Genomic DNA, 20,965 nt, shown 5'->3' with positions numbered 1-20,965 from the left:
AAAATTTTTTTCTTAGCTAAAAGATGATTTTCTTTACTCCTAGAGATTTTAGACGTATGATGAAACACAGAGCTTTTAAATAAATATTGCCATGCTTGAATTGTATCAGAGAGTTTACATAGTCATGTCTTGAGAATTGTTTTTTCTTAGTGGTTAATTACTAGCTTAAATGAATACTTCAGCTGATAATTTTCAATAGCTAAAGTGTCAAATTTCAAAGATTTACTTCTGTTCAGTTACTCTGAAAAACAGGAGTTTACTTTGAGATATAATGTAATAGATGTGGTAAAACTAGAGAAACAGAATGCATGTAAGGAGCACTTTTTAATAAAAAAAAAAAAGAAATTAGTTTCTCATACTTTATATTAACAAAAGTGAGAAATAAATGTCTAGGTTTTTTTTTCTTTTTTTTGTGGTACGCGGGCCTCTCACTGTTGCGGCCTTTCCCGTTGCGGAGCACAGGCTCAGCGGCCATGGCTCACGGACCCAGCCGCTCCGCGGCATGTGGGATCTTCCCAGACTGGGGCACGAACCCGTGTCCCCTGCATCGGCAGGCGGACTCTCAACCACTGTGCCACCAGGGAAGCCCAAATGTCTAGTTTTTAAGTATATTTTTGTATGAGTGGAAGCAGGCTTTTCTTATAAGCCAATCTTTTGATGTGTGTGGTTTGTGTGGACCATTATTTAGATTTTTCTGAATTTCTCTGTCTTTTAATATTGATATAGAAATGCCACAACCTAGAATTTCAGAGTTTGGCTTCTTTTGTGGATAACAATGATTTAGGCTGTTGGACTAGGGAAGCTCACTTTGCCATGGAATTGAGATACTACATTATCTATATAGGATTGATGAGTTTAGGATTAAAATTAATTTGTCATTAATTTTATGACAGATTTCAAAACTTTGAGTGCCTCAAATTATCAGAGCTATAGATGTCTACAAAGATACAAAATACCACTTGATAAATTTTTTCCCCAAATTATTTCAGACATCATTTTTTTATTTTATCTATTCTGCTTTGTTAGTCGTACAGGACTGAGTGGCTTATTTTCTAAGGGTTCATTCTAATGGTATCAACAATAAACAAGGACCTTCCCTAGGTTAAAGTTTGTCTCAAATTAGAAATAGATTGATACTGTTGCCAAATATTTTTTAAAATGCTCATTCAGCTATGAATATTTGGAAAGCCTGCCAAAGTATTGTTCCTTTCTAGATATGCTAATGATATCATAGCAGTTACATGCAACTAGAGATAGTCCTTTTAAAAAGTCTAGGTCAAAATTGAAGAGTTTATCATCTATAGAAATGTATTAGCTTGACAAAAAGTTAAGTGTTTTTGTCTAGGAATACAGGATAATCTAGTGATATTTATCATAACTATAGTAAAATTTTAAAGATCATCATTGAAATCTGCCTTTCATTTAGATTTTCAAAATCTTAAAACACTGGCATGCTCTCATGTATGGAATTTTGATATTTTAGAACAGGTGATCTTTTTGTACTTTTTTTTTTTTTTTTTTTTTTCCGGTACGCGGGCCTCTCATTGTTGTGGCCTCTCCCGTTGCGGAGCAAAGGCTCCAGACATACAGGCTCAGCGGCCATGGCTCACGGGCCTAGCGGCCCCGCGGCATGTGGGATCTTCCCAGACCGGGGCACAAACCCGTGTCCCCTGCATCGGCAGGCGGACTCTCAACCACTGCGCCACCAGGGAAGCCCCCAACAATTGTTTTTATTGGAACATTGCCACACCCAATTGTTTATATATTGTCTGTGGCTGCATTCATGCTACAGTGACAAAGTTGAGTGTGACAGAGATGGTGTGGCTTACAAAGCCTAAAATATTTACTGTCTGGCTTTTTACAGGAAAAGTTTGCCACTCCCTTTTTTTCTGAATGAGCGAGTTGTCATAGGAATTAGATATTTATAATTTGAAGGTATGGGTTTTAAGGATTCTTCATTTATTCCCAAGAATGGAACTGTTTTTAAGTCATGTGGAATATCTAGGAAGTTAGGCCAAAGATTAGTGTTCCCGTGAACCAAAGGGTTTTTTTAAAAAAAACCTTTTATTAATCCATTCAAACACATTACTGTGGTTGAATTGAAAGAACAATAAGAGATTAAAAATACACTTTCATGTTGATTCTGACCAAATCTAGGTGCCAATTTCAGGACATATCCTTGAATTTCGTATGGGATTCTACGTTATGTGTAGAATTGCTTATTCTGCACCAAATTTACCCTGTGTAGGTGTGCTTGCTTGGCTTCAAAATACCTTCCTTTTTCTTCCTTAGCAGTAGCAAGATTTCTTTTACTGCTGAATGGATTTGTTTATTCCTGCCTTAATTTCTTTCAGACCTTGGGTGTATCACTGTCATTACTGAATTGGACCCTTTAAAAGAAAAATAGCATAGAGGCACTCTAAAAACATTGATATTGATAGTCCATAATTATTACTATCAAATTGAAATTTCTCAAACTTTGTAAATAATGTAAAAATACATTATAAAGTAGATTTCTCATTGTACTTTTTCAAAATTTATTAACAGAGTAACCCCCAATGTAGATAGATGTATAAATTCAATATTAAAATCAACAAAGGTGATTTTTTTTTCATAACTTGAAACATCTAAGGCCCCTGAGGGCAGGCCAAACATGTAATAGAGAACTCCTGGTTCCTTTACTTGTTTTATTCACTTCCTTAAGTCAGTTACTGATGGTGTGCAAGACCAAGAAAGACATAGAGAAGGAAGGAACTTTGACCAAAGAGCAATCAGTTGGGTTTAAAACTTTAAATTGCTTTTGAAAATATGTCACTACTTTTGCAAAGATTTCAGTTTCTTTCCAAGTATCCCTTTATCTTGTTCCTGCTTTGACTTATCTTTAGTACTACTGAAGGTATAGGGACAGAAAAGAAGGGGTTTAATAGAAAAGGAGACGTGAGCAAAGAAGTGTTCTTGTTCACTAAAATAAATATGAAGATGGTAAATGGTCTGGATCCGAGTCAGTTTAGGGAACCGTTTAAGTATTTGAAAGGTCTTCTTTCATAAACTGATAATTTTACCTTTTAAATTTTTTATTGAAGTATAGTTGATGTACAGTATTATATGTTTCAGGTGTGCAACATAGTGATTCACAGTTTTTAAGGTTATAATCCATTTATAGTTCTTATAAAATATTGGCTATATTCCTTGTGTTGTTCAGTATATCCTTGTAGCCTGTTTATTTTATACATGGTAGTTGGAACCTCTTAATCTCTTGCCCCAAACTCTCCCTCCCTCCTTCCATCTCCGCACTGGTAACCACTAGCTTGTTCTCTATGTCTGTGAGTCTGTTTCTTTTATGTTATATTCACTATTTTATTTTATTTTTTAGTTTCCACATATAAGTGATACCATACAGTATTTGTCTTTCTCTCTCTGACTTATGTTCACTTAGCATAATAATACCCTCCAAGTCCATCCATATTGTTGCAAATGGCAAAATTTCATTTCTTTTTAAGGCTGTATAGTATTCCGGTATGACTGTGTGTGTGTGTGTGTGTGTGTGTGTGTGTGTGTATTCATTACATATGTGTGTGTGTATATATGTACATATATATGTATATATCACATCTTCTTTATCCATTCATCTGTTTATGGACACTTAGGTTGCTTCCATATCTTGGCAATTGTAAGTAATGGCACTATGAACATTGGGTGCATGTATCCTTTTGAATTAGTGTTTTTTTTGGATCTGTACCCTGGAGTGGAATTACTGGGCCATATGGTAGTTCTATTTTTAGTTTTTTGAGAAACCTCCTTACCGTTTTCCACAATAGCTGCACCAGTTTACATTTTCACCAGTAGTGTACAAGGGCTCCCTTTTCTCCACATCCTCACCAACATTTGTTGTTTGCGGTCGTTTTGATGGTAGCCTTTCTGACAGGTGTAAGTTTTGATAGCTCATTGTGGTTTTGATTTGCATTTCTCTGATGATGAGCATCTTTTCATGTGCCTGTTGGCCATCTGTAGGTGTCTTTGGAAAAACGTCTATTCAGGTCTTTTGTTTGTTTTTTTTAATGTTGAGTTGTATGAGCTGTTTATATTTTGAATATTAACCCCTTAAAGGTCGTATTACTTGCAAATATTTTCTGCCATTCAGTTGGTTGTCTTTTTGTTTTGTTAATGGTTTCTTTTGCTGTGCAAAAGCCTTTAAGTTTAATTAGGTCCCAGGATAATTTTAAAATGTATTTAATTAGCCCAACATTGACTATTATTTCATGGTATTTAAAATATATATGTAAGCAAAATTTATATGTAAAAACACTTAAATATATAAATTCATTTATATAAAATTATATTTATTAAAAATTATAGAAAATACTTTATGTATAAATTTATGTATTATATAATCTTGATTACATTATGAAATTTTTAAATTTTATTTTTGTACGGTTAGACCTTGATAATAACATAGCATAACAGTAGCAGATTTTACTGGAACATAAGTTCAAGTGATTTGAGCTTAATACAACATATGCTAACATTTAGCCTAAGTAACATTTGAACACACACATATATATACATAGGTAGATATATCAACTGAGTTGAATTTCATAACACAGGTATGTGGTACAGTAAAATCATCATTGGAACTGCCTTTTAATTACGTTTTTAAAATCTGAAAAATACTAGCAGTTTTTTCATATATGGAAAATGTGTAATATTCCCACTAGATAATTACCTTTAGATTTTACTCATCTCCTTTGTTTTATCGTACATAAGATTTTAATAGTTCTTATCATGTTAGAGGAATTCATTTTTAAAATGTTTCTAAATTTTTAAATTTTAATTGCAATAACTTTTTTCTGAGGAAGAAAGTAAGATCTTTTATTTCTTTTTCCAAATCCACAGATGGCTTTTGTGAGATAAACACTGTTTGGAACAATAATGTTTTGATTGTTATTAAGTAATTTAAAGAGAAATCTGATTTCTTAAGTAAAATTCGAAATAGGTGAATTTTCCAGTAATCTCTCACAAATAAAGCCCATAAAATTAATATTCTGAGACATGAGTCTCAGAATTAATGTTCTGAGACTAATGTCTCAGAAATTTCAGAAATTTTGATATATATACACATATTTAATGGAGGCATCTAAAAAATCCTTTAAAATGTTTTTGGGAGTATGATGTAAACACCTAATTTAAGTATCACCACCAGCAAAATATTAATATCACCTTTTACATCAAAATGCCTGCTATGTATAGGATACTTGAAGGAACAGAAAGTGGATAAAATGTGTCCTTCCTTAGAGACCCTTATTATCTAGAGGAATGAACAAATTCTTTTTAGACACTAAACTCCTTAGTAAGAACAAAGCATCAGGTCTGTCTTATTTGCCACAATATCCCCAGAATTTAGCATAGTGCCTGATACATAGTAGGTGCTCAGGGTTTAAATGAGTTAAAAAAAAAAATCCCTTTAAAAAAACTATACTTTTTTTTTTTTTTTTTTTTGCGGTATGCGGGCCTCTCACTGTTGTGGCCTCTCCCGTTGCGGAGCACAGGCTCTGGACGCGCAGGCCCAGCGGCCATGGCTCACCGGCCTAGCCGCTCCGCGGCATGTGGGATCTTCCTGGACCGGGGCACGAACCCGTGTGCCCTACATCGGCAGGCGGACTCTCAACCACTGCGCCACCAGGGAAGCCCGATACTTTTTAAGTTATCAAGCAGTGATGTGTCATTCAGTAGTCATTTAAGATAGTTCTAGTTTCCTAATTTAATTTTCCCTGCTCCCTACTATGAATGGATATTGGTTGGTGATAATATAATTTGGTTGATGTAAAACAATGAGTTCTTTGCAAACCTGTAGTTTTTCTGTTATTCACTAGATGGAAATCCTTTATACTTCTGGTTTAAAAAAAAATTAGTAAGTTTCAGATGGCATGGCCACTTAACCTTTTTACATGTGATTTTTAGAATTGCCATCCACATTTTCATAGGATCATGTTTTACATTTCTCTGGATAAATTTTAGAAATAGTCATTCTTTGTTAGAAAGTCAGATAGGGATAAAGATAAAAATACATTATTTGATTCATTATTCTATATTTGGAATTTTTAAAGGTAGGGGAAATCATAAAATAATAAAGAAGAAAACAGAGAAAGGTTCTATGATTCAAGGAAGGGGAAAATTAGATTATTTGTGAGCTCCACAAGAACAAACGTCAAATCTGTCTTTATTTACCAGACTAACAACTTTCAGTTCATCTCTGGCTTCACAAATTTTCTTTGAAACAAATCCTTCTAAAGTTTTTTTTTATTGATTCCATTGCCCTGCTGTGTATAAGTGTGGGATTTGTTAGGATATTTATCAAAACTGGCAGGGTGGCCTGCATAGTCAGCATATTCATATCTAATAATGGACATTGTATGAACTATCTGAGGATTCTTTTTTGACGTTAGTCCTTACCCTGGCAGATAATTAAGAGCTTGGGGGTTGGTTTTCTGATGAACCAGAATAATGTCTTAAAAAAATTTTTTTTTAATATAAAGAAACAAACAGTAGCATTCTCCTTATGGGTACACCTTTATATATTTTAATAGTAAGATGGACAAGTTAGGCCCTCCACTTCGAACTGGAAGACATGTGCAAAGGTTGCATGACAGTGATACAAAATCAGACAGTGCCATCAAAAGACATGAGTTATTACCCATTTACAAGTAAGTATTTGTAACTCAGTTTGATTAATCTTTTTCAGATATTTCCTTAAAGGCTTTATATAACGGAACACTGTAAATTTGTACATTCCTATACTTAATTTTTTTTTTTATTTTAATCATTTTTAAGCCAAGAAGTACTAAATACTCTTCTAGGATTTATCACACTTTGATTTTTGATGAACATTTCTATTGTCCTAAATCTGTTTTTAGAGCTTTCATTTTATTCCATTAAATTTTAATTTTTAGGGGGTCGAAATAGGAGTCACCTTCAATAATTGTTATTTTTATGAAGCTCTTTTTTAGGAGTAACATTTTTAAAGAAGAATACGGGGAATATTACATCATATATAACACTGTTAGATTATCTTTTAGTTAAGCAAACGATAAATTATTATAAAAAAGCTGGAGAAAAAAGAAATCTTAGAAAACATTCAATCCAGGATCCTCAGTCTTTTTGTTAGATGCTTACAAATTCCACATAAAACAGGGAAAAGGTTATGACACTGCCAAGCACACTCCCCTCTGTGTACTGGCCTAGCAGACTGAGTGAGGCAAGAGTGGCAGTGGCAGTCTTGGAGCTCTCCTGCACAGGCCTTCAAGGTTTACTAGTTTGGGCCCCCAAAGCAAGTCTAGCCCTCTCATCTTAAAATGATGAACTTAGGGTCTCATAAGTTAAACTACATATTAACATTGAAAAATATGTTGTTAAATAGAGTTTACTTAGTTAAATTTTAAACCAAGGCCCGCTACAACATTCTCTTAACACTAGATTATAATAAATTTAACTAGATATACAATAAAACAAAGATGGGAAAAGTCTTTGATGCATTAGCAGCCATCATGTGTTATTCTTAAGTAGTTAGTGATAAATCCTAGAAGGAAAAATTTGTGCCCTGAGCCTTTTTCTTTGTACTCCAGCTCTCTGTACTCTCTGAAGCAGATCTCAAAGAAACAGTGATTAGCAGTGAGGTAGATTAAGTGCAGTTCCAAAATTAAACCTTCTTTGTTATTGCTTGAACTACAGCAGGCAGACTATAGATACATAATATGGGTAGCACTTTTCAGACTCTGGCCAGGAAGAAAAATGTGTTGACCATGTGAGACTGGGGCAACGTGTTTTAAGTACTGCTCAAAATGGTTCTAGTTCTCCAGTCTCTTAAGAATGGTTCTTAACATTCCGATTCTACTTCATAGATGTTACTAAAAGTACACGATTGGCATTGAATAATGGAAGCTGTAGTTGATAACCTTATATTTTTCTTTAATTTTTAAAATTTTCTAATTATTTGAATAACTATTGATAATGAAGTTGTGTGTGTATATGCATGGGTTTGTTTGCATTATCTATATATCTCATGTACATATTATATGAAGGTGGTAGGATTTCTAACAAGACTTTATTCTAGAGCCCCCTCAAAAAAGAAATGTGTCCTTCCTGATTCTCTTATAACTCTTATTACTTGGAGGAATTGCCATCCTTTGGCAATGAATTTTCAGAGATTGAGTTCCTAAAAAGGCATGTGATAGTTCTACAACATCCCTAGAGAGGCTGTATAAAAGTAGAGTAGAATACACCTCATGGATGGGCTTGCATATTGAATATAAGATTTGTAATAAGACCCACCTAAATTCAAGTTCAAACACTCTGGCCATGTAATAGCTTTGCACTTCACTTAATCTCTGAATATGAGTTTCTTCAACTTTAAAATGGGAATAATATCTTCTGAGATTTTTGTGAAGATTAAAGAAGCAAAGTATGTATAGTACCTGGTATCATATTTGGCATGCAATGGGCATTTGAAAAATAGTAGATGTTGTTATTTCCTGCATGTATTTTGGAGATAGCCCTTTAAAATTTTGGGAGACTCTCTCCAACTTTGCTGTATAAGTAGAAAAGGAAGAATTTCAGCCAGTTTGAGAACTTCCAATATAAAGGCATTTTTTAAAGTATCCTACTTGATCATATAACACAACATTGCTTATCTCTGAAATGAAAAGATTTGACTAAATTTCTAAAGAGTGGGAGGGAATTAACACTGTATTGAACATCTTACCCCTGGTTCTGCAACATACTGACTGTGTCTGTCACCTTGGGTAAATTACTCTTTGCCTCAGTTGCCTCCTTTGTAAAATGGAATTATTAATCCTTCCTACTTCATAGGATTATTTTGAAGATTGAGTGAGTTTTATATGAAGGCAATTAGAAAAGTAGCTATACCAAACGTAGTAAGCACTGTTATATAAATGTTAATTTGTAGTAGCAGTAGCCATAGTAGTATTACCACCATCAACTATGCTAAATGTTTATAAAAATTACAATTTATATATCTAACTTTCTGTAAGATAAGCGATGATGGCCATATCTTATAAATGAGGGAACTTGGACTCAGAGAGATTGCCACTACCACAGAGTTGTTCAGAAACAGTTGGAATTTGAATCCAGATTCATCTGAATTCCAAAGCCTATACTTTTACCATTATTACCTCATATAGTTTACAAGCTTTCTTTGATTCTGACAGTTTCAGAAAGGGAATTCAGTTATGATCCAACCACAACTTCTTCTTTACTGGTAACAGGTAGCCCAGGCTGTATAGTTGGTGAAATTAAATCTTTATATTAACCCACTTATTTTAGTTGCTCTTTCCAACAACAGACTTTCGTAAATAGAATATTATCCTTTTAAAATGGTTAGCTGATTTTTTTAACCACACCTCATACGCTTTTAACATTATTATTTAACAGTTATTCATAGGCACTTAACGAAACACATCTCTATTTTGAGGGAACTGTAGATTTCAACTTTAAAAAATTTGAAACCTTTTAGAATGGTTAACTTATAAATTTCATCTAAAGAATATATACATATGTCAAATGATTTTATGTACCATCAAGATAATGTTAGTAAATGCAGAATGCTTTGGTTTATCCTTAGTATTAAGGATTTCAGTTTTGAAATAATCATTTGGATTTTAATCTTTTGAATTTACCTCTCTACAGCTTCTAATTATTATTATTTTTTATTGGAGTATAATTGCTTTACAATGTTGTGTTAGTTTCTGTGGTACAATGAAGTGAATCAGCTATATGTATACCTATATCCCCTCCCTCTTGGACCTCCCTCCTACCACCCCCTCCAGCCTCCCCCATCTAGGTCATCACAGAGCACTGAGCTGAACTCCCTGTGCAGCAGGTTCCCACTAGCTCTCTGTTTTACACATGGTAGTATATTTATGTCAAACCTAATTTCCCAGTTCGTCCCACCCTCCCCTGCCCCCTGTGTCCACATGTCCATTCTCTACGTCTGCGTCTCCATTCCTGCCCTACGTATAAGTTCATCTGTACCATTTTTCTGGATTCCACATATATGTGTTAATGTACAGTATATCTCTTTCTGGCTTACTTCACTCTGTATGACAGACTCTAGGCCCATCCACATCCTTCACATGACCCAATTACATTCCTTTTTATGGCTGAGTAATATTCCATTGTATATATGTACCTAATTATTTTTCTAATCATGTAAATAAGCAATTTGAGAAATAAATGCTTACTATTCAGTAGGTTTTTCATTATGCCATCTCTTTCTCTCTTCTAGAGCTAACATCAAACCTCGAAATTCCACACCACCTAGTTTGGCTAGAAATCCTGCCTCAGGTATGCTTACAAGCAAAAGAAAAACATATACTGAGAGCTACATGGCCAGGTATGTTTAGCTCTGATATTCTAATAACTAAAATAAAAATGAGTATATGCTGCTTTTCAAGGACCATATACAAAAATTTCTATCAGGCTATTTATAGAAAATCTAATTTTTCCTTTGCTATATGATTTAATTTGGCTTTTATGTTATACACTAAAGAAATAGTTTGGGCATAAATAATGTTTTCTTATACCTTATAATCTTTATGGTAAATACTCAAGGATGTTTGTTCATTTACAGTGGATGCATTTGTTTTTTATGTCTTAATTTTAACTGCAACATGCTTATTTTTACCTCTAGAAATTGAATTGACCCTTTACACCACTGCTATTATAATTTTCAGCAGCGTTTTTAATACATTTAAATTCCCCTGCTGAGATTGTGATTATCTATGTACTTCCCTTTCTGATCTGTCACAGTATTTGTACAGCTTCGACATTCACTCTGTTTTTAAGTATATAATGAAATCATTTCAGTTATATTTATTTTTTATATGTATCCCAATTTATTCCAGAAGGTTTTAAGGAAAGGTACAGAAGGCCATGATGTATAGTGAGATACAGCATTTTTTTTTAAATGAAGGAAGAATAGGAAAAGGAAAGACGAGAAATGGAAAAAGGAATGGGGTTAGTCCACAAAATGTGTGTCATGAGACCCTGGAGATGGACTAGCCCTGGGACACAAAGTGGAGTTTGAACTTTGTTTTAGGAGCCAAAGTACAGGAGAGGATAGGAGTAGTTACATGATTCATGATGTCTAAAACAGAAAAATAAATCACTCTCTCTGTGAAAGTACAACTAGTTCTGAGGCTTCAAAAGTTCTCCTTTGATTTCTCATAAGGAGACACTGGATAACTTAATTGTTAACTTCTTAATTAACATCCCTACTGAATCCATACTAAATATGGCAGTGGATTTCATAGGGTGTTTTTTTTAAGATGCCCTCAATGCAAGCCTATAATGTGACATCCTATGATTCACCAAAACCAGTTGTGATGTGTGTGTGTTATGTGTAACTGTATATATTGTCTGCTTTTGTTGTAAGTATGTAACCTGTACATAGTCATTATTCAGATTTAATCCGGGGATAGATTTTCAAGTATCTAAGATGCTAGCTCTCCATTCTGGTTGCCCATTAAAAAGAAGCATCTGTGGAGCTTTCTGAAAATGAACACATCAGGGTCCCTCCCTGAGATTTTGATTTCTTTAATTTGGAGAGTGGGATCTGGGCATCTGCCATTTGGAAAGTTTTAAGAGTGATGCCTATGCATAAGATGAGGACCATAGAGGAATTGGTGAATTGCTGTCTTTTCAGCTAGATTCTGTAAGAAATATTGTTTGTCTCACCTGAGGTTTTAATACATGTTAAATATCAAAGAAGTTAACTTATGTTTCTTAGAGTCCTGGAGTGTGGTTGTACTATGTTGTTGTATATGTGTGGAACCATGTTTTGAATCAATGCTGAGTATAAGATTAACATTCTTATAAAATGGAAAACTTAATAAATACATATGATTGAATAAAAGGATCATTTTGTCTTTCCAAAGAGGTGGACAAAAGAAGTGTCAACAGGCAGGAGTAAAAATCACATTAAAAAATGTTTGGCTTATTCTTTTTTTTTTTTTTACTTTTTAGAGCTTTATATGTGATAGGAAGGCTTGAGCCTTACTCACTTGACTTATACTCTGCCCCCATCCCAGACAGAAATAATTATAACCATAACAGATAGAGAATTCTCAGAGATTTACTTTTCTGGCAGAGTGATAGACTACATTTCCAGGACAACCCCTCCCACCCAAAACACCTAGAAATGCTGGATAAAAAAGAAAAAATATCTTTCTGAATGTATAGCTTAGCTCTCAGAAAAGTAACGGGAACTTCTACAGACGAAAATATAAAGGAAGCTAGAGGTCAAATTGTAAATTAACTGTCACACTGCAGCTACATTTGAGGTTTTCAGTGATCTTCACTATGTAGAGACTTGAGTTTTAAGGTCGTTGTGGGAGAGAGGAGTTGACTTCTTGGACTTGTACAAAATGGAGTGTTAAAAACAACTTTTCCTTACCCTTCCCGCCGTTCCCGCCGTGCCTCTTGCTCTAAGCCAAGACTCTTGAAAGATTCAGTAAGGAGTCTTCTTAGACTTAGCCAGAGATACTTATATGACAGTATATTACATTTGTCACTGGAATTGTGTACAGAAATATAGGATAATAGCAGGGCAGTGTTAGGTGTTTCTCTTTCATGGGAGCCCTTGCAGCGGTCCTGGAGCTCGTCTTCCTTGGCTGTCTAGCTGACAGCTTAGGTGTGAGAGAATAAGTTCTCATAGGTGGGTGTAGGGACAGTTTAATGAGAAATCCTTTGTCCCCAAAGGGAACCAGTATCTCATATAACAGTTTCATAGGCATAGCTTCCAGGTTATCCTGAGGGAGATATCCAGTTTCAGTGGACTGCTTACAAACACCGTTGCCTAGAAACACAGCTGGCATTTCGCCTATGTTGGGTTTTCATTAAACAGAGCTAGGAAGTTATCCCAAGGTCAAATATGTCCACAGAAAAGGAGAAAGAGTGTGTTAACCCTTCTCTCACAGTAATCAAAGGGTTATCTCTCAGTGAAAGGATGGACTAGGAAAAACAATTTTTTTTTACCACCCAGGAATAAGAGACTCCAAGGAAACTTGTCTGTCTCAGCCATGGCTCAGAGGGATGTGAGAATTCTCACCAATAATTCATAACTATAGGCGCACCTTCCCATGAGTTTAAGGTTTGAAAGCACAACATCTGCATATTCTAAGAAATTCTTAACTGAAAAAATAGCTTAGATACTCTTGGTTTAAGAGCTTCCTTGGAGCTTGTAAAAGCAAAAGCAAAAGGAATCATCTCTGGTGTGAAATGCTGTTAACCCAGGCCTCCTGATTCTCACAGGTAAACATGAGCTTGCAATTCTGAATTACAGGACACACATGGAAATTTCACACTGTACAAGGAAACAAGGAATCAGTCATGAAAGCAAAAAAAACGAACACATGTGCCCATGACTTATGATACTGAAATCATCATAATTATGACTTGTAAAATAAGTCAGTTTGAAGTATATAAGGAAACAAGACAGGGAATTGAAGTCATTGACAGTGATAATATACTATCAAAAAAAGATTAGAGCATCTTTACAAAAGAACCAAACAACTCAATATAAGGGGAAAAAACCTCAAAAGATGGTGTTTAAATTGTAGATGAGACCCGGCTGAAGAAGAGAGGAGTGAACTAGAGGAAAGATTCAAAGACATTATCTAGAGTGTAGTCCTAAGAGAAGGAAAGCGTGAGAGAGATTAAAAATCATAGGTGGTAAAATAAGGTCTATGATGTGTTGAGTCAGAGGTCGAAAGAAACTAGAGTGAGTGAGAGGCAACATTTGAATAATTTATACCTGCAAATAATCCAGGATTAATGAAAACCATGAGTTCTCATAATCAAACAACAACAGTCCCAAGCAGGACAAATGAAATGAAAACAACATGTAGATGCATTGTAATGAAACTTGGGAAGACAGACCATGAGGAGGTCTTAAAAGTAGCCACAGAGGAAAGACGTTACTTAGACAATGTGAGGATCACCCAGCTAGTACAGAGCTCGCTTGCAACACTTGGAGCCAATAGACAATGGAAATCGATCCACACATTCAGGGTGCCGAGGGAAAATAACTGTGGACCTTTGATTGTTCACCAGCTGAACCAGTGGTTCTCGAGCTTTAATGTGCATCAGAATCCCCTGGAGCACTGATTTCAACACAGCTCGTTGTCCCCACCTGAGGATTTCAGAGTCAGTGGGGTCTGGAGTGGGGCACAGGTTTGCATTTATAGTAAATTCTCACGTGATGCTGATGCTGCCAGATTAAGGACATCTCTTTGTGAACCACTGAGCTCTACTGTCAGTCCAAGAATGAAAATGAAATAAAGCTGTTTTCAGACAAAAAATATTGCGAAAATTTACCAGCTGTAGACCGTGACTAAAAGAACCTTCAAAGGGGGTATCTTGGGAAAGAGTTAAGTGTCCAGAAGAGGAGGAATTTTGCAAGGCGGACCGGTGAAGAAATCAGTAATTAAGTAAATCGAAACTAATAGTACATGAAATAATAAAGATAAAACAGAAATTAATGAAATAAAAAGATTATAATGGAGAGCATTAAGGAAAAAAACTGGTGGTCAAATAGGAGCTTCCTCCCGGATGGTGCTCAGCAACTGCAAGAGATCCTGATTAGACCAGTAGATCCGAATCTTGGCTTCTGTATCTTTGTTGGCAGGAGGTAGAGAGGGAGCTTCAGGATTCTGTGTGGTACTTCACCTTTAATTAATTCAAATTCTCATCAGCCTGCTGTCATCAGGTTGAATTTTGTCAGGCCCTTTGTTCTAATTTACTTTGTTGTCACAACATGCTCCAAACTCTTTCATTCTTCATCCCCTCTACTGCAATCCTAACGGCTCTGACCAGTCTCTGCCACCCTTTACCATGTCCTCTTTGCTTTATTGTTTTCTAGCTGACATGCTATATATGTTATTTATGTTGTTTCTTCTCCATAAAACTAAGCTCCCTAGGCACAGGGATTCTTATCTGTTTTGTTACTGCTCTTAACTCTAGGATCAAGAGGAGTACTTTACGTAAACTAGGCTCCCAGTAAATATTTTTAAATGAGTAAGTGAATGAATAACACATGATGAAGACTCACAAAACGAGAAGGTTGGTTGATTTAAAATGATAAACTTCTCAAGATGGATCAACAAAAAAGGAGAGACGGTACAAGTAATATGCAGAATGAAAAGAGGAATGCAACCACAGATGCAGCAGAGATTTAAAATTATAAGAACAACTTTTTGCCAGTAACTTGAAACAGATAAAATGCACAATTTCCTAGAAAAATATAACTTTTGAAAACTTATTTCAAATGAACTAGAAACTATAATCATTAAAGAAATTGGATCAGTAATTAAACTATGCTTGCTTCCTCACTGCACGAGTGCACGTACACACACATACGGTGTACACACACACACACACAGACACACACACACAAAATGGGCTCATGATAGTTTTATATAGTAAGTTCTACCAAACTTTTCCAGGGGAGTGAGGTGAAAAACAACATTCTTCAACTTATTTTCAAAGGTTAGTGAAACCGTGATATCCAGACTAATGAGAGAATGCAAAATTATGATCAGGCTTACTTATAAACTTGAAAATACATATAAAAATCTCCAAGAAATTTATCAAACCCAGGCCACAGACGTGAAATTCATGACACTGTAGATTCATCACAGAAAATGATTGATTTAACATTAGAAAGTCTATTAATATAATTTTTCACATCAACAGATGGAAGGGTTAAAAAATATTCGTCAAATAATAATATATGATTTACCACCTATTTTTGATTTTTTTTAAAAAAGCTCTTAGAAAATTGGGAATAGAAGGGAATGTCGTTAAATTGACAAGAACGCTAGATTTACTAGAACCCTACATCACTCTTCATATTTAGTGGTGGCATGTAAGAAGCATTTTCTGTAAAAGCAGAAATAACACAAGAATGTCGGCTATAATTTCTATTTTCATCTAGCTAGTGTAGTAAAAAAAATTAAAATTACAAGACATGGAAATAAGGACACAAAACTGATATATTTACATATATATATTATGATTATATATAGAATACCTAAAAAAAGACAAATTAATAAATAATAATGAAGTCTTTTAATAAATTTGCTGGTTTTCTTATCATTATATTGAAAGTTATTGCGATCTGTTTATCAGCAACAAACAGAAAATGCAGTCTTCAGAAACATTCTCTCTCTCTCTCTCTCTCTCTCTCTCTCTCTCTCTCTCTCTCTCTCACTTAAGGTATTTAGGAATCAATTTAAAAACCAAGCAAGAAGTTTAACTTTGATGGAGAAAATTACAAAACTTCAAAGATGAAATATACCTTCTTTATAAAATAGAAAATTCAATATTATAAAGCTATCTATTCTCTCCTAAATCAGTGTATAAATTCTGTGCCATTTTCAAACAAAGTTTATGAATCCTGACAAGTTCTTTACATATGAAAGAACGAAAGCCTAACATTAGCCAGGACAAGTTAAAGAATAATGCATGAATGATTTGTGAAGCTATAGTAATTAGTGTGATACTGATTCAAGGGTAGACAAATAGAACAATGGATCATGATGGAGTGGTTAGAAAAAGACCCCATGGATTTTGTTTAATCTGAACTAGAAGAATATTAACAATGAGATTAAGCAGGCTTTTAGTTACACTTAATATTATGTTCTGTTTCCCAAGGCTTACAGATTGAAAACTACTGACATGAACTTTGTGTTTCTACTCTCTTTCTGTACCTCCCCAGGCCAGATGGAGACTATGTCTCCTCACTTAATGGTGGAAACATTAAAGGCATTGAAGGAAACTCAGTGGGACACTTACCAAAATTCTGCCATGAGTGTGGGACTAAATACCCTGTAGAATGGGCAAAGTTCTGCTGCGAATGTGGCGTTCGAAGAATGGTTCTGTGAACAGAATCCAAACAGAAAAAGAGCTAAGTCCAGAATTTTATGACTGTTGCTGCTTGGACATCTAGAGCACTTCCTCTAGTGATCTTGTGCTAAAATCATTCATAATACTTTTTTCAACAGTTTTTGGAGCATAATCCTTTGGCTGTGTAATGTGTGTGTGTATATATGTGTGTGTACATATACTGTATATAATAAATACCTGACAACCTAAACTGTGCCATACAAGGAGATGTTCACTTATCAGTCAGAAAATAATTTCAAGTGGAATCATTAACTTAGGTATTACTTTTCTGTTGTTGTTAAAGCACATTAAGCATACCTCCACCAACTCTCAAACACTAGTGCTTAGCCCTTTAAGCTTGAGGATGATCATTACTTTGAGCAGAAAATCAGAATAAACATTTTTATTATTGGTACCTATTTTCAGATAGTATCATTTAGGATGGGATGCTTGGAATTTTGGAACTGAAGAGAATATTTTTAGTTACACTTAGTTATGTGAGGTCATTTTTCTGTAGAGCTCTTTAATTATTAATTTTATAAATATTTTTTAGAAGGAGAGGGGAAAAAACCCCCTATGGTCTCTGTTGCCCTTTACTCGGTGTATTATTGATTATATAATTTAGAGATCTTTGCTCAATTCTTTAAAATGCAATTATGCAATTTTTTTTTTTGGAGATACAAGGCTGAAAATACAGATGTATCTCATTCTAGTTATAGCTGAATGATTTTTTAACTGTGTATTAGTTGAACATATATTCTTTCTAATTTCACTTTTTTCCTTTCTTTTCCATAAACTCATGTCTGAACAGTAATTTTAATTTGCTACTTCATTTTTGCAAAGTTTGCATATTAATTATTTAATAGAAGATGCAAAAAACTCCTTGCAAAATCTTGCATTTATATCTATGTACTTGATTTAGAAGAAATCATATTAATGGATTTTAAAACAAACCATCTCACCTAATAGACAGTAACTTCCATAATTAATCATTAGTGCAGGGCATGCAGGTTTAAAAGGATTTGAATTTTAGTCACTTGAAGTATAGTTATATGTAGTTATGGGTAGGTTAAGAGAACATCTAATTTTTCCTACTCATACTTCCTTTCTAGTGTTAAACACTGGATCACCATTCACATCAGAATAAAAAGCCACTGAAAATGCATTGCTTTAATGGATAGCTGATTTATTATGTAATTAAACATTCACAAAAATGTAATTATACTTCCTCTTTAACTTTGACTAAAATACCGCTTTTAGTCATTGTCACTTTCAGTGTAACATAGTATTTAGTAGTAGACACCTTTGATTGCTTGTGCAGCCATATTCAGTAATTCAGTAGTAGTTTCTGTCGAATCAAACCTAACAGAGCCTTGATCTTATTATAAAGGTACAAGCAGATCTATATAGGTAGTTTCTAACTTCTTATTTATGATTCTGATCAATTGTAAGGATCATTGTAGAAATTTGTGGCTTATAATTTTCTCTGAAATTTATTTATACATATACTTTATAATTTTATTCATTAGTTTTTTTGTTTTGGGTTTTTGTTTTTTTTTTTCCATTTGGGCAGGGGATAACTTAGTAGGAATGGGAATTATTTACCTTATAGTTTCTTTCCTTTCTATTAATTTTTTTTCTGGTTGCCTTTATTCAGTCATATTGGTCAAAAGGAAGGGTCAAAAGTCAAAAAAAATATTACAGCTTATTCCATCAACTAGAATAAGCTGTAATAAATTTAGGAGAATAATGTACATATTAGGATTCCATTTCAATAGTTTGTTCTTCTGTTCTAATTATTATAAATCATATGAAGAAGAACTTCAAACTCTTGTCTTGATCTAGAATTGAGCACTGTCTTCTTTCAAATATTTTTAAAGATCACATTTTTTGTCTGCCCAAGGAAGGGATAGGTGAATGAGCTTAAAGTGGCACATGTTTGTTTCTCACTGAATTTTACTGTGGCAAGTAAATGTTATAATGTACTACATGGAAATGGGTTGGTAAGAAATCATCTAATTCCAGAACCCAGAGATTATTATAAACAGTAAGTAGGTGAAATATATTTATGAATTATGAACCATGATGCAATGTATTTAAATGCATTTTTATATTACTTGCATATATTATTCTCATGTTGATTTGTTGTGCAATAGTTCAGTTTTTAAGAAATTTTCCTTGATCTATGCATCACTTATTTTATTTTTATTTATTTTCACAAGTATTTTCCATTGTGGTAGGATAAAAATATGACTGTAAGCATAAATTAAAAATGTAAAAATTGCTTATGTAATATTCTGAAAGTTATTAGCTTGGAAAAGTAAGATTATTATGGCTGTTGTTGTCTCTTGTTCACTGTTTTTTAATTACAAATAATGTCTTCATTTTTGAACCTGTTCAATAAAGACATGAAGCAAAAAAATGCTAGTTGGTTTTCACTGATGTCTTATCTTTTATCCAGAAACAGGTAGAAAGATAGGAATGTACTGAAATATAAAGAAAATATTCGAAGTCAGAATATAGACTTTTTAATGAGAAGAGTTCTCTTTGGCAGTTTTTTTGTGCTGTCAGCTTTTAAAAAAATTATTACTATTTTATTGAATTGAAATGTTTTATAACTTCAAAGCATTATAAATGTTTCTTCACAAGATTTTTAAGGCATAGAAACATTCTCTTCATAGCCAATAAAATTTAGCAGTTGAAAACATTAGGGAAATCAAGGTTGATAGGAAACATTATGGATATTTCTAATTAGTTAATATACAGTTGAATGGCAGAAAGTATTTGTGATGACTACTTAGTGATTTAGATCATCATATTTAAAATTTTAAACAGGAGCTGTCTCTAGTGAAAAAATCAGATTAGACATGTTTAATTTGCACTCAATTTTCCTTAGGCTAGAGGTGGACACTTTCTACCATGAGTAGAAGCTCAGGGAATGAAAAAATAGTAGAATAGGTACATAGCTACAGAAAGTCAGCAGAACTCTTATGTCTTTATTAGCATTGCAGATATATGTATTTTTATATGCTAAGTATATTTTCAGTTTTTTAATGGTAAGTGTATTTTTAGTACTAAGGTTGATTTTTTTCAACTGACTATGTTATTGCATAGAGCGGTGGAGAATCATTGAAACAAAGTTTATGGTAGCCACACTCATTTTTATTTTCATTTAGAAAATTTTTAGTTAAATGTTATTGTCATGACATTCATTATTTTTATACAATTTTGCTTTTATATGTGAATTGCTTTTTTGCCACTAGAGGGTGCTTTTGGATAATCTATATTGCCAGCCTCCAGCTATTACTTGAAGGCCGCTCAGCAATAAGTATATTTTTTTGATAACGTGAAATTACAGAGATTTAAAAGATGTAGTTTTTTGCTGTTTATTTTGTCATGATTTTAATATCCCATATGTTTTTTTGTTTGTTTGTTTTTAAGAAACCTAGTGTAGCTCATTTTGGGTACCAGCCTGGCAGGTTTTGATAGAAATATTTCATATTAACACCTCACATAATTTTGTTAGCAAAATTATGTATCTCAAACATATTACTTATGCACATTACCAAATAATTCTTGCACTATTACTTTAACATTTCATCTTAATTGTATAACAGTTACAGTCTCCTTTTAAGATGGGGATTTTTTTTTCCTTCAATCAGCTAGTCTTAACATTATATCTAACATACGCAAGTGACATCGATTTACATAGGTGCTAAATAAGTGGTTAGACCAACTAATGTAAGATGCACAAAGCTAACACTTTCCAAACAGTTAAAAAAATGCTTTACATGTTCTTAAATCTATGAAATGCTAGGAATCAAGAGATATAAGTAAAATGTGATTTAGTCCCTGTCTTGAAGTTGATAATTTATTTGGAAAAGCTGTTATATAAACAGACAATTACAACTTAGGACAAAAAGAAGGATTTTTAAAAATTGAAGTATAGTTGATTTACAGTGTTGTGAAAGGATTCATCGTACTGGAACTTTTCCTTACAAAAGTACCA

The 20,965-nt window shown here is 33.7% G+C and overlaps 1 protein-coding gene across 3 annotated transcripts in view; it reads left to right on the top strand.

Moving 5' to 3' along the window:
• The window catches only part of ZC2HC1A (zinc finger C2HC-type containing 1A), a 71,719-nt gene that overhangs the window by 41,092 nt on the left and 9,662 nt on the right, over window positions 1-20,965 (top strand). The window contains exons 8-10 of one of the 3 annotated variants that reach the window (XM_067712012.1): window positions 6,585-6,701; window positions 10,298-10,405; window positions 16,790-17,167. In XM_067712012.1, coding sequence (XP_067568113.1) covers window positions 6,585-6,701; window positions 10,298-10,405; window positions 16,790-16,955 — 391 coding nt within the window. In that variant the 3' untranslated portion in view covers window positions 16,956-17,167. Of the gene's footprint in view, window positions 1-6,584; window positions 6,702-10,297; window positions 10,406-16,789; window positions 17,168-20,965 lie in introns of those variants that run through there. The other 2 variants (XM_067712014.1, XM_067712013.1) reach the window with 2 other exon arrangements.

Source organism: Pseudorca crassidens, chromosome 17 (assembly GCF_039906515.1).
Source record: "Pseudorca crassidens isolate mPseCra1 chromosome 17, mPseCra1.hap1, whole genome shotgun sequence".
Taxonomy (NCBI): domain Eukaryota; kingdom Metazoa; phylum Chordata; class Mammalia; order Artiodactyla; family Delphinidae; genus Pseudorca; species Pseudorca crassidens.
Note: the sequence above shows the minus strand (reverse complement) of the source record. Positions and strands in the feature narration are given on the sequence as shown.